The sequence below is a fragment of the Sphaerodactylus townsendi genome, linkage group LG03, assembly GCF_021028975.2.
Source record: "Sphaerodactylus townsendi isolate TG3544 linkage group LG03, MPM_Stown_v2.3, whole genome shotgun sequence".
In the NCBI taxonomy this organism is placed as follows: domain Eukaryota; kingdom Metazoa; phylum Chordata; class Lepidosauria; order Squamata; family Sphaerodactylidae; genus Sphaerodactylus; species Sphaerodactylus townsendi.
In genome coordinates, this window is record NC_059427.1 from 3,142,883 (window position 1) to 3,162,150 (window position 19,268).

Genomic DNA, 19,268 nt, shown 5'->3' on the forward strand with positions numbered 1-19,268 from the left:
CTGGTGAGGAACTTTGTCAAAAGCCTTTTGGAAATCCAAGTAGACAATGTCCACTGGTTCCCCCTTATCCACATGCCTGTTTACACCCTCAAAGAACTCTAGTAAGTTTGTAAGACAGGATTTGCCTTTGCAAAAGCCATGCTGACTCTTTCTCAGCAGGTCTTGCTTTTCTACATGTTTTATAATTTTATCTTTAATGATGGATTCTACTAATTTGCCAGGAACAGATGTCAAACTGACTGGCCTGTAATTTCCCAGGTCCCCCCTAGTTCCTTTCTTAAAGATTGGTGTGACATTGGCCATCTTCCAGTCTTCAGGGATGGAGCCTGATTTCAAGGATAAGTTGCATATTAAAGTGAGAAGATCAGCAATTTCATGCTTGAGCTCTTTAAGAACTCTTGGGTGAATGCAATCTGGGCCAGGGGATTTGGTAGCATTTAGTTTATCAATGGCTGCCAGAACTTCTTCCTTGTCTACCACTATCTTCGCTAGTTCCTTGGATTCGCCTCCTAAGAAGCTTGGTTCAGGTGCAGGAATTTTCCTCACCTCCTCTTGGGTGAAGACAGATGCAAAGAATTCATTCAGCTTTTCTGCAATCTCCCTGTCATCTTTTAGCACACCCTTTGTTCCTTTGTCATCTAACGGGCCTACCGCTTCCCTTGCTGGCTTCCTGCTTCTGATGTACTTGAAGAACTGTTTGTTGCTGGTTTTGATGTTCACAGCCATACCTTCCTCATAACTCTTTTTTGCCTCCCTTACAGCTAACTTGCTTCTCTTTTGCCACCATTTGTGTTCTCTCTGGTATTCTTCATCAGTTAAGTTGGACTTCCATTTTCTAAAAGACATCTTTTTTTTTCCTAATAATTTCCTCAACGTCCCTTGTTAACCATGGTGGCTTTCTTTTGGACTGGGCGCTGCCTTTCCTAACCTGTGGAACACATTCCAGCTGAGCTTTTAAGACTGTGTTTTTAAACAACCTCCAAGCATCTTGGACATTTTTGACTCTCTTGATTTTCCCTTTCAGCTTCCTGCGCACTATCCCCCTCATCTTTGAGAAATTTCCCTTTCTGAAGGCAAATGTAACTACATTAGTAGTTGTCACTTCTTCGCATGCAGAGATACTGAATCTGACAGCATTGTGGTCGCTGTTCCCTATCGGCTCAACAACCCTGACTTCCCGCACCAGGTCCTGGGTCCCACATAGAATTAGATCTAGGATCACATCTCCCCTGGTTGGTTCTACAACCATCTGCTCTAAGCCACACTTGGTGAACCAAAGATTTCTTTATTACTGAGGCAGGAACACACTAAAAGATAATATAGAACAGCCACACACACACCCACACACACCGGAAAGAGAACAATACTACTTTCACTGGCTTTGAGACTCAAGGCCAGGCAGAGATTACACAACTGCACCAGAAAGCAAGAAAGCAACATTTGATTACACCCCCTCCCCAAACTAACATGGAAACAGACAACTGACAACTTGACACCTAGTAACATAGAGCAGTTTTCAAATTACCCAACTGCTGCCTTCTACCGCCATCCTTTGGAGGTTTGTGATTCCCGGGCCCTCCTTCCCTGTTGAAAACTGTGTAGCAAAACCCCCTTGAATTTAAAGTATCAGAAGTTCCTATTTATTTATTTGATTTTTATCCTGTTCTCCCCTGCCACCGTGGCCTCGGAATGGCTCAGAACATTATAAAAACAATAAAATTCTAATATATAAAATTCTAATAAACAATGATGTGATAAAAATGCTACAGCATCAAATTTTGTAACCCTTTTTATTGCCCCGATGCACCAACTTCCCAATTTTAAACATGACTGATCATCACTTCAGTTTGAAGGAAACGCTGCCCTTATTTGCTTCACTTTATCTGTCCATTTAGCTTGCAACGATTTTAAACTGATTCTACGTTTTGACTTCCTCAGATGGAATTTCTAAACTGCAGCCCACCTACTCTCAAGGAGGAAATGCACTGAAAGCAACACCCCTTTCGATCTTACCTGGAGAAATTACTCTGTGGTAACCCTCCTGTGCGATCCATCCCTGCACCTGAAACAGAAGTGGGGATGCGAGAAAGGGGAGGCTGATGAGAAAAGGAAGAGGAAACAGAGTGGGGTGGGTTCAAAAAGTGGGTGTAATCCATGGAGATTTCAAGGGGATCCTTGATTGTATCCCATCACACACACACACCCTGCTGCAATACTTCACAGATTAATGCCTCTCACCTGATGGTCCTGATTCTTGTCCTGGCTCAAGAGGAAACCTTCTGCCAGGGCCACCGCCTGGGAACTGGACTCCGGACCGCATTCCTTGACCCAGTTCCCCATTTCTGGGGGCAGAACAGCCAGGAACTGCTCCAGAATCACCAGGTCCAGCATCTCCCTCTTGCTGTGTCTTTCTGGCTTCAGCCACTGGCAGCAAAGATGGTGGAGTCTGCTGCAAAGGTTTCGGGGTCCCTTGGCTCCTTGGTACCGGAAGCGTCTAAATTGCTGGCACTGTGCATCTGGAGGGAGGACCTCGTTTTCTCCTAGGCTCCTGTTCATGGCTCCCTCCCACAGTTCCCTTCTGCTCCCAGCCTCGGAGGCATGAAGGCCTGCTCCTGATTCGGGGACAGCTGTGTCCAGCTCTCTCCTCATCCTTCCTTCCTCTCTTAGGAGCCTCCGCTGGGATCAACAGATCACCTTCCTGAGACCATACTAGAATCAAAAGGTTTTTGTCTTCTGGATCTCTGCTTTATGTTGCTACAATAGATAAACACTGAAATGAGTGAGTGGGTAGCAGGAGGGACCAAGTAGTACAGTGGTTACAATGTCAGATCTTATCTGGGAGACACAGGTTTCAATCCCCACCCTGCCATGCAAGCTAGCTGGGTGACCTTGGTGACCTCAGTCCCACCCTCTCAGGCTGACATACCTGACAGGGTTGTTGTGAATATATATTGGAGAAATGAATATAAATTGGAGAAAGGGAGATCATCTCTGTTCTATCATGGAAAGCCACTTGGGTATGAAGTAGGGTATAAATGATATTTAAACATTAAATAAGGACAAAGAGCAGATTCAATAGAGCAGCAGAAGCTCCCAAAGCATAAAGTAGTATTGACTCCTTCGGTTCCCATTTTTCCTGCCCTTCTCTTTCCAGACAGCAAACAGCAGCTGGGCTTTTTTTGTGGAAACCAGGGGAGCATTGACAGAGAACAGAAAGGAAGAACTGATTTTGAACCTGGCAGGGCCCCAACCCCCTGGTTGGTTTCATAACTGTCCAGCAGCTGTGCTGACAAGAAAAATGCACCTTTTGAATGTCATATTTCATTAAGGTGGTGTTGATCTGCATAATGTGCTTTGGTCTGATTTGTTCAATGTTAGCTGCTTTAATGGTCTGTTGGGGGGGGGGAGTATGCTGTATTTTTATTAAGAACTATGAATCTTTGGGGTTTGTTACACTTTGCTTTTTAAGCCACCTCAGACAAGTTCCTTAGAGAGGCAGCACAGAAGTCTCTAAATAAACTGTGACACTAATTGCAAAGTCAAACAAATATTTGGATACTTACATCCAGAGATCGGACCTAAGAAAAGGCAAGACACATTTTGTTTAAATCCAGAAAAGCAGGATCCGAGGGTTTGCAGGAAATGTGGTTTCTAAAATAAAAATAAAAATTGGGGAAGGGGGGTGGTAAAAAACCCAAAAACGGTAAAAGGAGTGGCTGAATCTTTAAGCAGTAGATTCCCTCAGTGGCTGCTGTTAGGCAACCACAGTATTCCAAGGCTTCAAGAAGAGCAACAGAGAGGAGCAGAACCTTTTACAGGTCTATTTTAGCCTTTAAGGGAGGGCACCTTGGTGTAGGACTGAGTAGAGCATAGGTGTCAAACTCGTGGCCCTCCAGATGTTATGGACTACAGTTCCCATCATCCCCTGCCAGCATGATGCTGTCCTATCATGCATGTAGACCTGGTCCAGTGGCTAGCAGCACACAATTGGGTCACACCTCAGAGGGGCATAATGCAGGAGACTACAGCCTCAAAATCACCCATTTCCACCAGGGGAACCACATTTGCCAACCTCCAAGAGGGTGGATGTAGCTTCGCTTCCCAAACCTCATCCTCCCAAGGCTGCACCCACAGATCTGCAGGGATTTCCCAACTTGGAGCTGGAAACCCTAAAGGAGAACTGATCTATGTACCTGGGAGATCTATTGTGATGCCCGGCAATCTCCCCCACCCCACCCCCAGAGGTTGGCAGCCCTAGAAGGAGAGAAGTGAGCAAGAAATGGGGTTTTCGTGAAAAGAAAAAAATACCTCTTGACAAATTATTGTTGGTTCCCCCTTGGAAATCAACATTTTTAGCCTCCAGCACAACAAAGTATGGCAGAAACCTTTCGGTGCATGTGGCGGATTTGAGAAAGCCAAGGCTGTCCGCTTGAGAACTTGGTGACCCATCACAAAGCGACCGGATTGTCCCAGGGGTCCGTGACGCCAAGAGCAGGTGTAACCCCCATGCCCAGAATGGGTTGGCCCAGAATGGGTTGACCCAGTAAGGGGGTGGAGACTCGGAGCAGCAGAGAGGCTGCAAGAGCTCTTTTGCAGAAGAAACAAGGCTACCAGACTTGGACCTTGATTTCTATAAGCCCTTAACACCTTGTTAAGGGTTTCTTTTGTGGTTGTAATGGGTGAGAGTTCTCCTGGAGACCTTCATCATGTTGCAACCTGTTCATCAAGCCCTTGGAGTCTTCAGGAGCCAGCCAACTTGCAAAGAAGATTTGGACTTGGCAATATCAGTAGACTGTAAATAGAAGGACTTGAAATGCAACCTGAACAGGACCTTGAATTGTAACGTTAAATGTTGATGTTTTAAAAGTGTTAATTGTACAGAAAAGTAAACCATTTTGTTGTTTAAAAATTGTTGTTGCAACTCATTCCAAGTACTGCCCCACAGAACCCACAAGCTGAGGTTACACAGGCGCAGATTGCAAGCAATGAAAAATGCTGTGTTAGCAAAGGACACCCAAGTGTGCCAAAAGCCACAGCAAAGGAGATTTGCTGCCAGGAGTAAAAAGCGCCTTGTGTGAGCCACAGCACATTGGGCAGGAAGACCCTCCCCCCCCCCCCCCCGCCAAATCCAACTTTCCTCTTCCAGAACAGCAAGGAGAAAACCTGCAGGCCCTTTGGGGCCAGCCCAGCCCCACAACAAAGGCAGGTTGATGGGAAACGTGGCAGAGGGAAATGCACAAAGAGAGGAGATTCTGCAAGGGAGTTTGGAGGCAGCAGCCGCAGGTGCAGAAGGAGCCAAGAAGGGCAGAAAGCAAAGGGAAGGCAGCAGAGATCCTCGGGAGAGCACAGATCACCCTCCGGGCAAGGAGCAGAAGAAGAGCAGCTGCCAGGGATCCAGTGGGGTTGGGTTGAGCGGGAGGCTCTGCAACACAGAGAGCCTCCCAGGGGTCCATAATGCTCAGTTGCTATTTGTGCTTCACTGGGCAGTTTGGAAGGGGTGAATCCTGCATAGCTTTTTGCAACATCCCAATTGCACCCACCCCCACCGCCCCGACTTTTCCCCTCTCCAAAGTTTTCCCCTCTCCAAAGAAAGGAGATGGTTTGCAAAGGAAATCGGCGTTTATCGCTTACCTGTTTCCTAAAAACTCTCCCAGCGCCGCCTCCTCCACTCCCCCCCCCCCGCACAAATGGAGGCAGAAGAGACTGGGCAAGTCAGGTGATCCTCTCTGTTAACGCCACTCTAGGAATGCAGGCTACTTCCCTTTAACCCTCACGATGACACTGCACTGGGCAAAAAAGGACTTTCTCCTCCTGGCTTCGCCCGCCAGAGGCTGCCCCAGTTTCCCCAGGGAGCCTCACTCGGATTTGCCCTGCAAGGTGCAGCAAAGGGAAGGCAGGATTCGAACCCCCGTCTCTCCACCCCACCTGAATGCCCATCCTTGTCCCTGAGAATGGAAGGAGAGATGCTGAGATTCAGTCACTGGTTGCAAAGGAATCCCCTGTAGATGTGCAGGAAAATAAATACCATCTTCTGATTGCATGGAGGATGCATTTGTCAGGGAGGTCCTCTGAAGATGCATTCAGCCACAGATGCAGGCGAAATGTCAGGAGAGAATGTTGCTAGAACACGGCCATACAGCCCGGAAACCACACAGCACTCCAATTCAAGGTCCATTTATTGACTTGAGTTTACAGACTTAACACAAACCCAGTAAAAACAGAAGTATAAATTGAGTAAGCATTGGGACCAACAAACCACCTTCCTCCTCTGCCAGATTCTTCAGTACAGGTAAGTGCCGGATCTGTGGCCTCCTGAAAAGCAAAACTGATTTTGGACCTGCAATTTTATAAACACACAAACATGCATATATAATATGGCTCCTGCGTCTGAAAAAGAGCTCTGATTTATGAGAGATCATATTAAAATCAAGGGTTTTTGTCTTCTGGACTTCTGCTTTAAGTTACTACAATAGATAAACACAGAAATGAGTGAGTGGGTAGCAGGAGGGACCAAGTAGAATAGTGGTTACAATGTCAGGTCTTATCTGGGAGACACAGGTTTGAATCCCCACCCTGACGTGCAAGCTAGCTGGGTGACCTTACATCCCACTCTCTCAGCCTGACATACCTGACAGGGTTGTTGTGAACATAAATTGTAGGAGAAAATGGAAAGCCATTTGGGTCTGAAGTAGGGTATAAATGATATTTAAACATTAAATAAGGACAAAGAGCAGATTCAAAAGAGCAGCAGAAGGTCTCAAAGCACAAAGTAACATTGACTCTGTAGGTTCTCATAGTTTTCTGCCCTTCTTTTTCCAGACTGCAATCAGCAGTTGGGCTTCTTTGTGGAAACCAGTGGAGCATTGAAAGAGATAGAGACATAACTTTCCACCAGCTGTGCAGACAAAATTAACGTGGCTTTTGAAGGTCACCTTTCATTAAGGTGTTGTTGATCTTCATAGTGTGGTTTGGTCTGGGTTGTTCATTGTTAGCTGCTAAAGAATTTCTGGTTTATGCTCTGTTGTGTGTGGGGGGGTACACTTTATTTTTATTAGGAACGATGAATCTTTAGGTTTTTATTACACTTTGCCTTTTAAGACATCTCAGACAAGTTCCTTAGAGAGGCAGCACAGAGTCCTCTTTGTATACTTAAATCTAGAGACTGGACCTAAGAAAATATTTTTCTAGAAACCAGTAAAGCAGGACCAAAATGGTTACCTAAAAATGTGCTTTTTTCATTCAGACTGTATTTTTATTCAGGCTGTATTCAGACTTTTATTCAGAATTCAGAGTGTATTTTTATTAGGAACGATGAATCTTTAGGTTTTTATTACACTTTGCCTTTTAAGACATCTCAGACAAGTTCCTTAGAGAGGCAGCACAGAATCCTCCAAGTAAATCATGATACTAATAGCAAAGTTGGACAACTCTTTGTATACTTAAATCTAGAGACTGGACCTAAGAAAAGATTTGTCTAGAAACCAGTAAAGCAGGACCAAAATGGTTACCTAAAAATGTGCTTTCTAAAATAAGAATAAAAGTTGGGGAGGGCAGTTCAAAAATTGGGGCGCGGTTTTAAAAAACTCAGAAACAGTAAAAGGAGTGACTGTAACTTTAAGCAGTGGATTCCCTCAGTGGCTGCTGCTAGGCAACCACAGTATTCCAAGGCTTCAGGAAAAGCAACAGAGGAGTAGAACCCTTTTCAGCCCTATTTTGGCCTTTGAGGGAGAGCACATTGGGGCAGGACTGACTAGAGTAGTCACCTCCAGGTTGGGAAATATTGGAGATTTTGTGGTAGAATCTGAGGAGCGGGAAGAATTATGCCCTTTGTGGCCCCCTCCAACTCTACCGCTCTATACAGAGAAAATTCTAGCCAGGCTCACTGGCTCGAGTCACACATATTTCCCAGGTGTCGGCTGTGCTGCACCATCCCAAGAGGAGATTTTGCTCCCCCCTTTATTTAATTGTTTGGAGACAGGTGGAGCCCCTTTGCTTGTTTATTTTTCAAGGCCAAAACAGAAGGAATGGCATCGTTCCAAACATTTACATTTCTCAGGAAGGTCCATATTGAACTCCACCCTTGCACAGACCTAGTCTGTGGCTCAGTGGTAAAGCATCTGCTAGGCACACAGAAGGTCATAAGTTCAACCCCCAACATCCCTGATTCCAGGAGAATTTTGAGGGAGGTGAAGTGAAAGACCTCAGCAAGAGAACTCAGTAGTGTACTTACTGAACCAGATAAAGGAGTTGGCTCCTGGGGAATGAGGCACATTAAGCTCTTGCAAGAGTTTTCTGTGAAGTTCCTGGTATCTCAGCCTGGGGTTACCAGCTCTCCTGGATCAGCTAGGCGTGTACTGGAATAAATGGATCTTAAGACTATGTTGAACCATGCAGAGCAGGTAACTGCAGAAATCATAGAAACATAGCCCTGGAAGGGACCTCTGGGGTCATCTTGTCCAACCCCCTACACAATGCAGGAAATTCACAACTATTTCTTGCCCACCACCAAGTGACTCCCACAGGAGGGCAAAAAACTTCCAGGATCCCTGGCCCACCTGGCTTGGAGAAAAATTATACCTCACCGTAAAATGACCATTGATCTTGGGCATATAAGGAAGGGCCACAAGAGCCAAGCACTGGTCCATCCCTGTCACGATCTGGCAATGTTCACAGAATGTTCAGATCCTCTGAAGATGCCAGCCACAGATGCAGGCGAAACGTCAGGAGAGAATGCTGCTAGAACATGGCCATACAGCCTGAAAACCACACAGCACCCCAATGTTCACAGAATCAGGCTTGCTGCCAGATGGACATCTAGCCTTTGCTAGCCCCCCAAAGAAGGAGAAACCACCACCTTCCCATGAGGAGCCTTGATATTGGAGTTACTACACTCAAGTACGACTTGTGGCTCCATCATTTTTCAAGCTTTTGTATTATGGGGTAAGCCAACTATCACTCTATCTAATAAGGCTGTATGCCATGTAGATCTGGAGTCAGGTCACCTGAAATAATTATGGACTGCAAAATATTGTTTATATGCACTCAACACCTATAAGACTTTATATTACCTCTGACACTATTAGCGGGCATTTCCCCTTTAAGAAATACACTGAACATAGAATCTAACATATCTGCAGTACAGCGAGATATCTAAAACCATCTGGTATTTTCACTTACAACTGAGTCATAACCAATGCTGAAAGGAAGACCTTGGACAGCTTCAGTGTTGATTTTGCCTGGATTTGTTACATGAATTTTTTCCAAGACTGTTTGGTTCACTATGTTACAGGACTCTTAATGAGGCAGGCCCCCTGCCAAGTTTGGAGATGCCGGGTTTCATTTGTGTAGTGCTTTGCTCTTGACATTGCATGTGCACATTTATTTGGTGGTGGGTGTGTCAAGCCCTGGATCTTCGAATCAATAAGACTCAGTAACTGAAGGTTCAAAAGCCTTGTTGGAGAATCAGTAGCCATTGACTGTAAAGCCAGTTCTGAAGAATTGTCTTTCCCTTGACCCTTTATCAGTTCTTCATGCACCTCCCCCCTTCCATCTCCCCGCCGTTTCATTTTCCCAACCTCAACTACAAAGCATAGACAGTACAGTGAGAATTCCTCTCCAAGGCCAGAGGAGGAAGTAAGGCGAACATCTGGCTTGGGGCACCTCTACTTTGTTCCCTAGGCTTCGTGAAAGTAACTTTCCATCCAGACACCTCGCTCCCCCTCCCAAGTGCAAAACTCCAGTTCCCTCAGCTGCCAGGCTCCCGCCTGACATTGTGTATGTACAGTTTATGGTGTTTAATACTTTCACATATTCACATATTAAATTGGTGTGGCAGCTGGAGTGCAACGTGTTCTGTGATCCTCTGGTATTGTACTTTGCACCCCATTCCTCCTATCTCTTACTACATCCTGAGAGCCAGCGTGGTGCAGGGGTTAAGAGCAGGTGGATTCTAATCTGGAGAACCGGGTTTGATTCCCCATTCTTCCACCCAAGTGGCAGAGGCTTATCTGGTGAACATTCCTGCTGGGTGACCCTGACCTAGTCACAGTTCTTCGGTACTCTCTCAGCCCCACCTACCTCACAAAGTGACTGTTGTGGGGAGGAGAAGGGAAAGGAGCTTGTAAGCCACCTTGAGTCTCCTTACAGGAGAGAAAGTTGGGGTTTATCCATACTCTTCTTCTTCCTTTGGTCTCTCCCAAAACCACACCCACCTCCAGGCTCTACCTCCAAACATTGAGGGATTCCTCTTGTCTCACTCATAGTTCTGGGATTTTGCTGTGGATGGGCCCCAAATCTCCCAGATATTCTGCCAAGCCCTGCCTGGTGGAACAGAAAAGGAAGGGGACACCAATGGCTACTCCAGGGAGAGGCCCTTGAGATAACAAATAGAAGGTTGTTTCAAGGGAGGGTGTTCTCCTCCCAAGAACTGGGAGTCAGAGCATCCCTCACCAAGGAATCTATCAAAGGTAATAATAAAGGACAAATGCTCCAGAGAGTAGGGAGCAATGAGGCATCTGGCTGCTTGAGCAATTCACGTGGCCTATGAAATAGGTTGGGAACCTATTTCATTAAAGGGGGGGGGGGTTGTTTGATTATAACACACTCTATTTTGACAGGATCTTCATCCCTCATCATCTGCTGTAAACCTGGTATTGTCCTCCAATACAGAGGCAGTGTTTGAGGAGGAGTCAGGAAGTAATATAACCCCTGTCAAATCCCCTAGACCAGAGGTGGGGTAGCTGAAGGGGCCCTTGATTGCTGTGCTATAGGGTATTTAGGAGCAGGCAGGAGAGGAGAGAGTCTGTGGAAACTTTTTGGAAGGCTGTTCAGGATTACTCTGGTCAGGTCTGGTTCAGATATAAGCAGACACTGAAGAAACCTCAGGCCTCTGCTCAGTATGATTAACTCAAAAGAAAACTACACCATCCACTATCACTATATATCAGGTGAAAACAATTAAACAAGTTGATAAAAGTATCTTAACCAAAGAACAGCTGTATGATAGTAATAAAGATCCAATCACTTTTTAAAAGAAGTCTTGAATATTTATTAAAATATAGATATGAATCTGATAAAAAATTATAAGATACAGACCACAGAAGTAGCAGACAAGTTAATTTGCATAGACAAATACACTGTTAATTTCTCTCATCAAACCTCCTTTGGGATTATATTCCTCTTCCAATTCAAAAATTAGCCTTGGAGATGTTATGGCATTAAGCACAAATCCACAAACATCTTCAGAAGGGAGATCTACATCATTTAATGATTAAAACATGAGGGGATAATGATAGCTCTATCTTTATGGCTTTAGAGAGGGGAGGTGATCAGACCATTGAAAATCATTGATAGAATATCTAGACAAAACAGAAAAATAACAAAATTGATGACTAATTGTTTTGAAAGGCAAGTGAGATTTTTAAAAAATAAAAAATGAAGTAAAAGATCAAATTTTATTTTGATGCATAATGGCCAAGTGCTGAAAAGTTTAGAGTTTAAGGAATAATATTCACTGCTGAAGAAACTGGAAGTCACTATGAAATAAGTAGTTTATAATTTGGTTAACTTTGATCTTTGTATATGTTTTGGGTTTTGATTTTAAAGTAAGAAATAAAAAACTGAACAGGATAAAAGAAAGAAAAACCTGTAGCAATCATATTCCAAAATTCTATTGTTCTCTTACACTCCTACCAAAACTGTACAAAATGAGTATTGGCAGCCCCACACACCCAACAATCCGTATTAGCTCCTTCATAAATTTTTGCTACTTTATAGGAAGACAGGGACCACTGATACAGCATTTTTATTAAGTTTATTTGACTGAGAGGATTACAGAGAAGATCAGACTGCTTCTGATACCCAGACCCCTTCGTGCTGTCTGGCCTTCCCATGAGCACATGGTCATTCATTTATGTATGTACAGAGAAAGGGAAGTGAGAACTCATGCGCATGGAGACCCTACCCGTGTCCAAAACTATTGTTGTTTAGGGGTGGGGGAGGATTGTGAGAAGAGAGAAGGAGGAAGCCACTTCACTCCCTGAACCATTTTTACAAACATTATCCTGCTCTAATGGGGAATAAAGTGGAAAAATATAAATTCTCTAAATAAATCTACAAAACAATCATCCAAATAAAGGGGAAATCAAAGCATGACTTCATGTGACTAATAGAAGCCTGGAGAATTTCTCTCTTCCAGGACGATGGGAGAGTTAAGAGCCCTGCTGGATCAGATTAGAGAGAGTCCATCATCCCATCTCACACAGAGACAGTACCAACCAACAAGGCACAAAGGCCAAGGTCTCCCCTGATATTGCTTTTGACCCTGAAATTCAAAGGTGGATTGCCTTGGAATGTGGAGGTTCCCTCCAGTCACTATGGTTAGTATCACTGGCAGGCCTCTCCTCCAGCTTGGCATTGTGGTTATTAGTGGTGGACACTAATCTGGAAAACAGGGTTTGTTTCCCTGCTCCTCCACATGAGCCTGCTGAGTTTCCTTGGGCTAGTCACAGTTCTCAGAGAACTCTCTCAGCTCCACCTACTTCACAAGACATCTGTTATGCAGAGTGGAAGGAAATGTATTTGTAACCTGCTTTGAGATTCCTTACTGGAGAGAAAAGCAGGGTGTAAATGCAAACTCTTCTTCTTCTCTTATCTCCTTATAAAGCTGTCTATGCCTTTTGCAATCACTACACTGCCTGAGAGCAAATTCCACATTTCAATCACTTTCTGTGCAAAGAAGAATCGCCTTTTTGTCCATTCTGAATCCGTTCCCCATCAGCTTCATTGGATACACTCTAGTTCCGTGGTGGCAAACCTTTGGCACTCCAGATGTTATGAACTACAATTTCCATCAGCCCCTGCCAGCATGGCCAATTGGCCATTCTGGCAGGGGCTGATGGGAATTGTAGTCCATAACATCTGGAGTGCCAAAGGTTCGCCACCACTGCTCTAGTTGGAGCATCTTGGAAGAGGGACAAAAAAGTCTCTATGGCAACTCTGTCCACCATATATATAACCTGATGAATCTGTATCATGGGCCCTCTTAGTTGTCTCTTCTAAACTGAAAAGTCCCCAAAATTTTAGCCTTTCCTCACAAGGAAATTGCTACAAACCAATAAACATCTTGATTGCTCTCTTCTGTACTTTTTCCAGCTCTACCATGTCTTTTCTGTGTACAGTGACCTGAATTGCACATGGTATTTCAAATTAGGTAGAACCATAGATCTATACAAGCATTCAGCTCTATGCAAAATTGGCCACCAGCTTCAGCATGACAGTGGGAGCTGGTGCAGAGTCAGTGTGGTACAAGCAGAGTCAGTGTGGTACAGTCATCTGAAGGCCTGACTAGGCTCAGGAGATACAGGTTCAAATACCAAATCGACCAATGAAATTTGCTGGGTCACCCTGGGCTACTAACTCATCCTCAGCCTAACCTTCCAATCATCATGATTGACATTAGTTCACTTGATATAGCTGCTCCTGTTTTGGCAGGATATAGAACTGCTCATTCAATAGGTAGAAACCATCAGTAAATATGGCCCGTAGAGGAAGGAAGGCAGAGAACCTATTCCTCCACAAATTAATCTATTAAACCTAACAGCCTAGGACACTTGCTTGCCCTCCTTAGCATGTATTAAAGGGTAGGACAAATAATTAAAATTGCCTGCAAACTTTATTCCAAATATTGTAGCTGAGAATTGAACATGCATTAACCAAGAGTAGTTCAAACATGTAGATTACAAGACTGGTTTAGCAGAAAGACTCTCAGTGATGATACTTGGAAAGGTTCGGCTTGAGTCTAACATCTTGCAAACATGGCAATATTTGTATGTTTTCTCTCTTCTGTGAATTCTTTGATGCAACACATGTCTTAGCATTTATGATTTCTCTCCTCTGTGAATACTTTGGTGCCGCTTAAGATACGTCTTTTGAGCAAAGGTCTTTCCACACTCCAAACATTTATATGGTTTCAACTCAGTGTGGGTTCGTTGATGGTTACTAAGACCTGAATTTTGAGCAAAGCTCTTTCCACACTCTAAGCATTTGTACGGTTTCTCCCCAGTGTGGATTTGTTGATGGGCACTAAGATGTGCCTTTTGAGCAAAGCTCTTTGCACATTCCAAGCATTTAAATGGTTTCTTCCCAGTGTGGATTTGTTGGTGGACAGTAAGAGATGAACTCTGAGCAAAGCTCTTTCCACAGTCCAAGCATTTATATGGTTTCTCCCCAGTGTGGATTCTTTGATGGATAGTAAGGCGTGAACTGAGAGCAAAGCTCTTTCCACACTCCAAGCATTTATACGGTTTCTCCCCAGTGTGGATTTGTTGATGGGCATTAAGATGTGTCTTTTTAGCAAAGGTCTCACGCCAAGCATTTATACGGTTTCTCCACCGTGTGGATTTGTTGATGGGCATTAAGATGTGTCTTTTGAGCAAAGGGCTTTCCACACTCTAAGCATTTATACGGTTTCTCCCCAGTGTGGATTTGTTGATGTTGAGTAAGATGTGCCTTTTGAGCAAAGCTCCTCCCGCATTCCAGGCATTTATATGGTTTCTCCCCAGTGTGGATTTGTTGATGGGCACTAAGATATACCTGCTGAGCAAAGCTCTTTGCACATTCCAAGCATTTATATGGTTTCTCCTGGACGGTGAGCTGGGATGTAGGCAGTTTTGAACTCTGAAAGGCAAAAGCTCTTTCCACACTCCAAGCATTTATATGGCTTCTCCTTCCTGTGCCTTCCTTGATGGCTAGTAAGATCTGAATTCTGAGCAAAGGTCTTTCCACACTCTAAGCAATTATATGGTTTCTCCCCAGTGTGGGTTCGTAGATGATAAGTAAGTGTTGAATTGTGGGTGAAACTCATTCCACACTCTAAGCATTTATATGGTTTCTCCCCAGTGTGGATTCGTTGATGAGAAGTAAGTGCTGAACTGTGAGTAAAGCTCATTCCACACTCTATGCATTTATATGACTTCTCCCCAGTGTGGATTTGTTGATGTCGAGTAAGATGTGCCTTTTGTGCAAAACTCTTTGCACATTCCAAGCATTTATATGGCTTCTCCCCAGTGTGGATTCGTTGATGGCTAGTAAGATATGAATTCCGAAGAAAGTTCTTTCCACACTCTAAGCATTTATATGGTTTCTCCCCAGTGTGGATTCTTTCATGGATAGTAAGATCTGAATTCTGCCAAAAGCTCTTTCCTTACACTCCCAATGCATGGTTTCTCCCCAGTGTGGATTTGTTGATGTTTAATAAGATGGGAGCTTCACAGCAAAGTTTTTTCCAGCCACCTCCAAGCATTTAGTCATGCTTTCTCCCCAGTGTGGATTCATTGGGATGGCTAGTAAGCATGGGAGCTCAGGAACAAAGTTTCTTTTTCCACACTCCAAGCATTTTATATGGTTTCTCCCCAGCATGTGGATTTGTTGATGTGTTTATAAGGGGTGTTGAACTAAGTGAACAAAGCTCATTTCACACTCCAAACATTTATATGGTTTCTTCCAAGTGTGGATTAGTTGATGTTTCGTAAGATTGGAGCTCACAGCAAAGCTCTTTCCACACTCCAAGCATTTATATGGCTTCTCACCCCTGTGGATTCGTTGATGGTTAATATGACCTGAATTCCGAGCAAAGCTTTTTCCACACTTTAAGCATTTATATGGTTTCTCCCCAGTGTGGATTCGTTGATGGTCATTAAGATGTGTCTTTTGAGCAAAGTTTTTCTCTGTACACTCCTAAGCATTTATATGGGTTTCTCCTGGAAAGTGTGGATTCGCTGGTGAACTCCTGAAGATACACTGGAGCAAAGCCCTTTCCACATTCCAAGCATTTATATTGGCTTCTCTCTAGTGAGACCTCGCCGCATGTTCTCATAAGATGGGAGCCTCACAGAAAAGTTTCTCTTTTTCCATTCCCTCTCCAAGCCGTTACATGGTTTCTCCGCAAGAATGTGCATTTGTTGATGTTGGGGTAAGATAACCCTTTGGTTAAAAGTTTCCTTCCACACTCCAAACATTTATATGTCTTCTCGCCACAGTGGATTTGTTGATGTCGGATAAGATTTGAATTTTGAGTAAAGCTCACACTCCTTTTAAACATTTTATAATGGGTTTCCTCCCCAGTGTGGACTCATTGACATTAACAGTTAGATCTGAATTCCGAGCAAAGCTCTTTCCACACTCTAAGCAATTATATGATTTCTCCCCAGTGTGGATTCGTTGATGTTTACTAAGATGGGAGCTCACAGCAAAGCTTTTTGCATACTCCAAGCATTTATATGGTTTCCCCAGAGTGTGGATTTGTTGATGCTTGGTAAGATGTGAATTTTGAGCAAAGCTCTTGCCACACTCCAAACATTTATATCTTTTCTCTTCAGTATACTCCAAGCATTTATATGATTGCTCCTCAGTGAGTTTAGTAAGATCAGACAATAGAGCAAAGCTTTTTTCGCACTCCAAGAACTTGTATGGTTTATCCGCAGCTTGGATTGGTTGATAGATAGTAAACTCTGAACTCTGAGCACAGCTCACTGCACACTCCAATTCTCTATCTGGTTTCTCCCAACTTTGGATTTGTTGATGATTAAGAAGGTTGCAACTGTGAGTACAGCTTTCTCTGCATACTGTGAATTTATATGGTTTCTCTTGATTGTTGATATGCTGATGGCTAGTACGTGCTGAACTTTGAGCAAAGCTTTTCCCACTCTCCAAGCAGCTGTTCATTTTCTCACCAGTGTGGATTTGTTGATGAGCATCAAGGATGCAATTCTTAGCAAAGCTCTTTCCACATACCAGGCATTCATGTGCCACTCCTTTGTGGAGTAGATGCTCAGGAACGTCCCCCTTCAAAGCAAAATTTGTTCCACATTGGAAGCATTTTTCTAGCTTTTGATTTATGTTCATTTTTCCTGTTGTATCAAGTATCTGGGATTCAGCACCCTGAGAAACATAACATTCATTCTCCCTCTTCCATTTCATTTCCATGCTTTTCTGTTCTTTTTCATCAAATAGGAGGTGCTGTGGTTCTCTTTTGGGACTCTTTTGTAGACTTTTATTTTCTGGAATAAAGAGAGAAGACTGGTAAGACCTTTAAACAAAAGCGAAATTAAGTAATGAAGGCCGTTAACTGCTTTTGACAACAACAGGATTGGAATGACTTGAAGGGGAGAAGAATTTTGCCCTGTTTCAACCAGCTTTTGATGCTTCCTTGGGGGGTAGTTCTCCACTTGGGGGGTAGGGATTCCAGTTTGAAATGGGAGGCTGGGCTAGAAGGTCACCTGGCCAAAACAGACTTTTCCAACCAGGCTTTTTTCCTTTGACATTGACCTATTCAGCTGTTCTATGGCCTCTGTATAACCCGATGAGTGTTCTCAAGGGATTGCAGCTCGTAGGCTATGTTACACTTCTCTTGTATCGTTGGCTTTTATGAATTCACCACCACCCACAATCCTCGAAACTTTACCTGATGTCTAGGAACTATAATTTATCAGTTTCTTTACCAGCATGGCCAATTCATTAGCGCTGACAGAGGCCGATGGAATTGTAGTTCCTGAAATAATTGAAAGCCGCGAGGTTCCTACTCCTCTTTATGCAATAGGATGCTGTGGGTTTTATGGGTTGTATGGCTATATTCCAGTAGTATTTTCTCAGGAAAAAATACTTCTGGAACATGGCCATAAACAACAATATCCTAGTGATTCCAGCTGTGAAAGCCTTCAACAATGCTTTTGGCAGTATTTAGGACTTTATCCTAATGTTTTGATTTTTGATCCAGCTTGAGGTGGTCTGCATATTAATTAATGTGGAAAGGCAATATGTTAATAAACCAGTGCGTATAAAAGTTGAAAATTGTATAAATATTTCCACCAGACTTAGGCACAAAAAGGCCAATGTTTTGTTCCGCATTTTAAGCTCTCTTTCACATTTGAGAAAGCTTTCCTAGATTTCGCCTTTGGAGAAACCCCTCTGTTCTCCTGGTGATAAAGTTCAGCCTTGGAAACATTGTAGTTCTACACAAATAAGCAGATACCTGCTGATCTCTTCCTTTCTTCTGGGTCCTGTTCAAGTGGATCTCCAGCTTCTTCCACTGGAGATACGGAATCAGGTATGTGAACCAGAAGTCCTCCTATAAAAGAAAGAAACAGACCAGTTTCTTCCAGATGTTCCAACTTTAAGAAACATTCAGATTTTTAAACCAGACAATCCTCCTCCTGCACTGCTTTCAAATGATTTTTCCTGCACTGAAGATTTTGTTCCCATTGAAGAGTTCACTCAATCCTCAAAGGGAAATCAGGGGTGGGCCTTCCTCCTCTATTGTGTTCTTTTTTTGCTTGCAAACCAATATTTTAACTTACACATTAACACTAACAGAGTCCAGGAATAATTGGAACCTCCTCCCTTGCCTGCCTGTGGACCTTCTACATTCTGCTATTGAGGGTCTCCATTGGAAGAGCCCTACCAGATTCATAGGGTTTTCAAGGCCAAAGATGGACAGAGCTACTGCCTTGCCCCGCAGAGCATCCCTGGAATTCCTTGGTGGTCTCCCACTCAAGTACCAACCTGGACTAACCCAGCTTAGCTTCTGAGAACTGAAGAGATCAGGCTAGCCTGGGCCACTCATATCAGGGTTGGGGTCCTTTATATAGGTAAGGGCTTCAGTCTTTATCAACTGTGAATCAAGGGAAAGGAGAGTCTTACCCAGAGAAGCCACATTCTGCCAATTGTCCTCCAAGACTTCCTTGTGAAGCTTTCTTTGGTTCAGATCCAGCAGAGCCCACTCCTCCTCAGAGAAATGAATAGACACCTCCTCAAAAGTCACCAGACCCTGAAAAGAGAAACAAACAAACATTCCTCTTCTAACACCAATCCAAATAGAACACAATACACTTTCTGAACCACTTTCTGTATAAAAGTTGAAAATTTTCATTTTCTATCCAATGAGCAGATTCACCTGATCTAGAAAGGTGGGGAGAGGCACCCAGGGGGGCAAGAGCCAGAGTGGCAAACTCACCTGATCAGGATCCACAGAATCTGCTTTCTCTCTGCCCCAAAAAGATGGCAAAGAATGTAGGGCACCACCTGGAAGGGTGAGAAGGTAATTGGAAGGCATTCTATGTTTTTGTGTACTTTGCAATTCAGTCACAGGGAGAAAATAAGATTCTTCCTCTCTTGGCTCAGGATTAGAACTGCCCTTGTATCCTGATTTCAGAAAAAAAAATTCTTCCACACTTCTGTCAAATCCAGTCATAATATGGTTATTCTGTACAAAA

General features: G+C 43.7%; 4 protein-coding genes across 9 annotated transcripts in view; 1 reads left to right on the forward strand and 3 right to left on the reverse strand.

The window, feature by feature from the left end:
• TAP2 (transporter 2, ATP binding cassette subfamily B member) overlaps positions 1 to 19,268 on the forward strand; it is a 1,062,867-nt gene that overhangs the window by 872,287 nt on the left and 171,312 nt on the right. The window lies entirely within an intron of this gene.
• LOC125428531 (zinc finger protein 708-like) overlaps positions 1 to 19,268 on the reverse strand; it is a 1,111,878-nt gene that overhangs the window by 703,557 nt on the left and 389,053 nt on the right. The window lies entirely within an intron of this gene.
• LOC125428569 (zinc finger protein 345-like) overlaps positions 1 to 19,268 on the reverse strand; it is a 68,804-nt gene that overhangs the window by 28,345 nt on the left and 21,191 nt on the right. For 2 of the 6 annotated variants that reach the window (XM_048488901.1, XM_048488897.1), the window contains exons 1-3: positions 5,632 to 5,686; positions 3,564 to 3,651; positions 2,239 to 2,754 (exon numbers count right to left, since the gene is read on the reverse strand). The exons of 1 other annotated variant lie outside the window; for it this stretch is intronic. In XM_048488901.1, coding sequence (XP_048344858.1) covers positions 2,239 to 2,649 — 411 coding nt within the window. In that variant the 5' untranslated portion in view covers positions 2,650 to 2,754; positions 3,564 to 3,651; positions 5,632 to 5,686. Of the gene's footprint in view, positions 1 to 2,013; positions 2,063 to 2,238; positions 2,755 to 3,563; positions 3,652 to 5,631; positions 5,687 to 19,268 lie in introns of those variants that run through there. 3 more of the 6 variants (XM_048488895.1, XM_048488896.1, XM_048488900.1) reach the window with 3 other exon arrangements.
• Positions 13,654 to 15,554, reverse strand: LOC125428858 (zinc finger protein 664-like). The gene is made up of 2 exons (XM_048489564.1): positions 15,522 to 15,554; positions 13,654 to 14,492 (listed from the first exon to the last, which is right to left on the reverse strand). Exon 2 carries the CDS (start codon positions 14,412 to 14,414, stop codon positions 13,878 to 13,880), a length of 537 nt encoding a protein of 178 aa, XP_048345521.1. The 5' UTR covers positions 14,415 to 14,492; positions 15,522 to 15,554; the 3' UTR covers positions 13,654 to 13,877.

Coding starts and splice junctions, on each gene's coding strand:
- LOC125428858 (XM_048489564.1), bottom strand. CDS start 14,414: ATGCCCATCAACAAATCCACACGGTGGAGAAACCGTATAAATGCTTGG.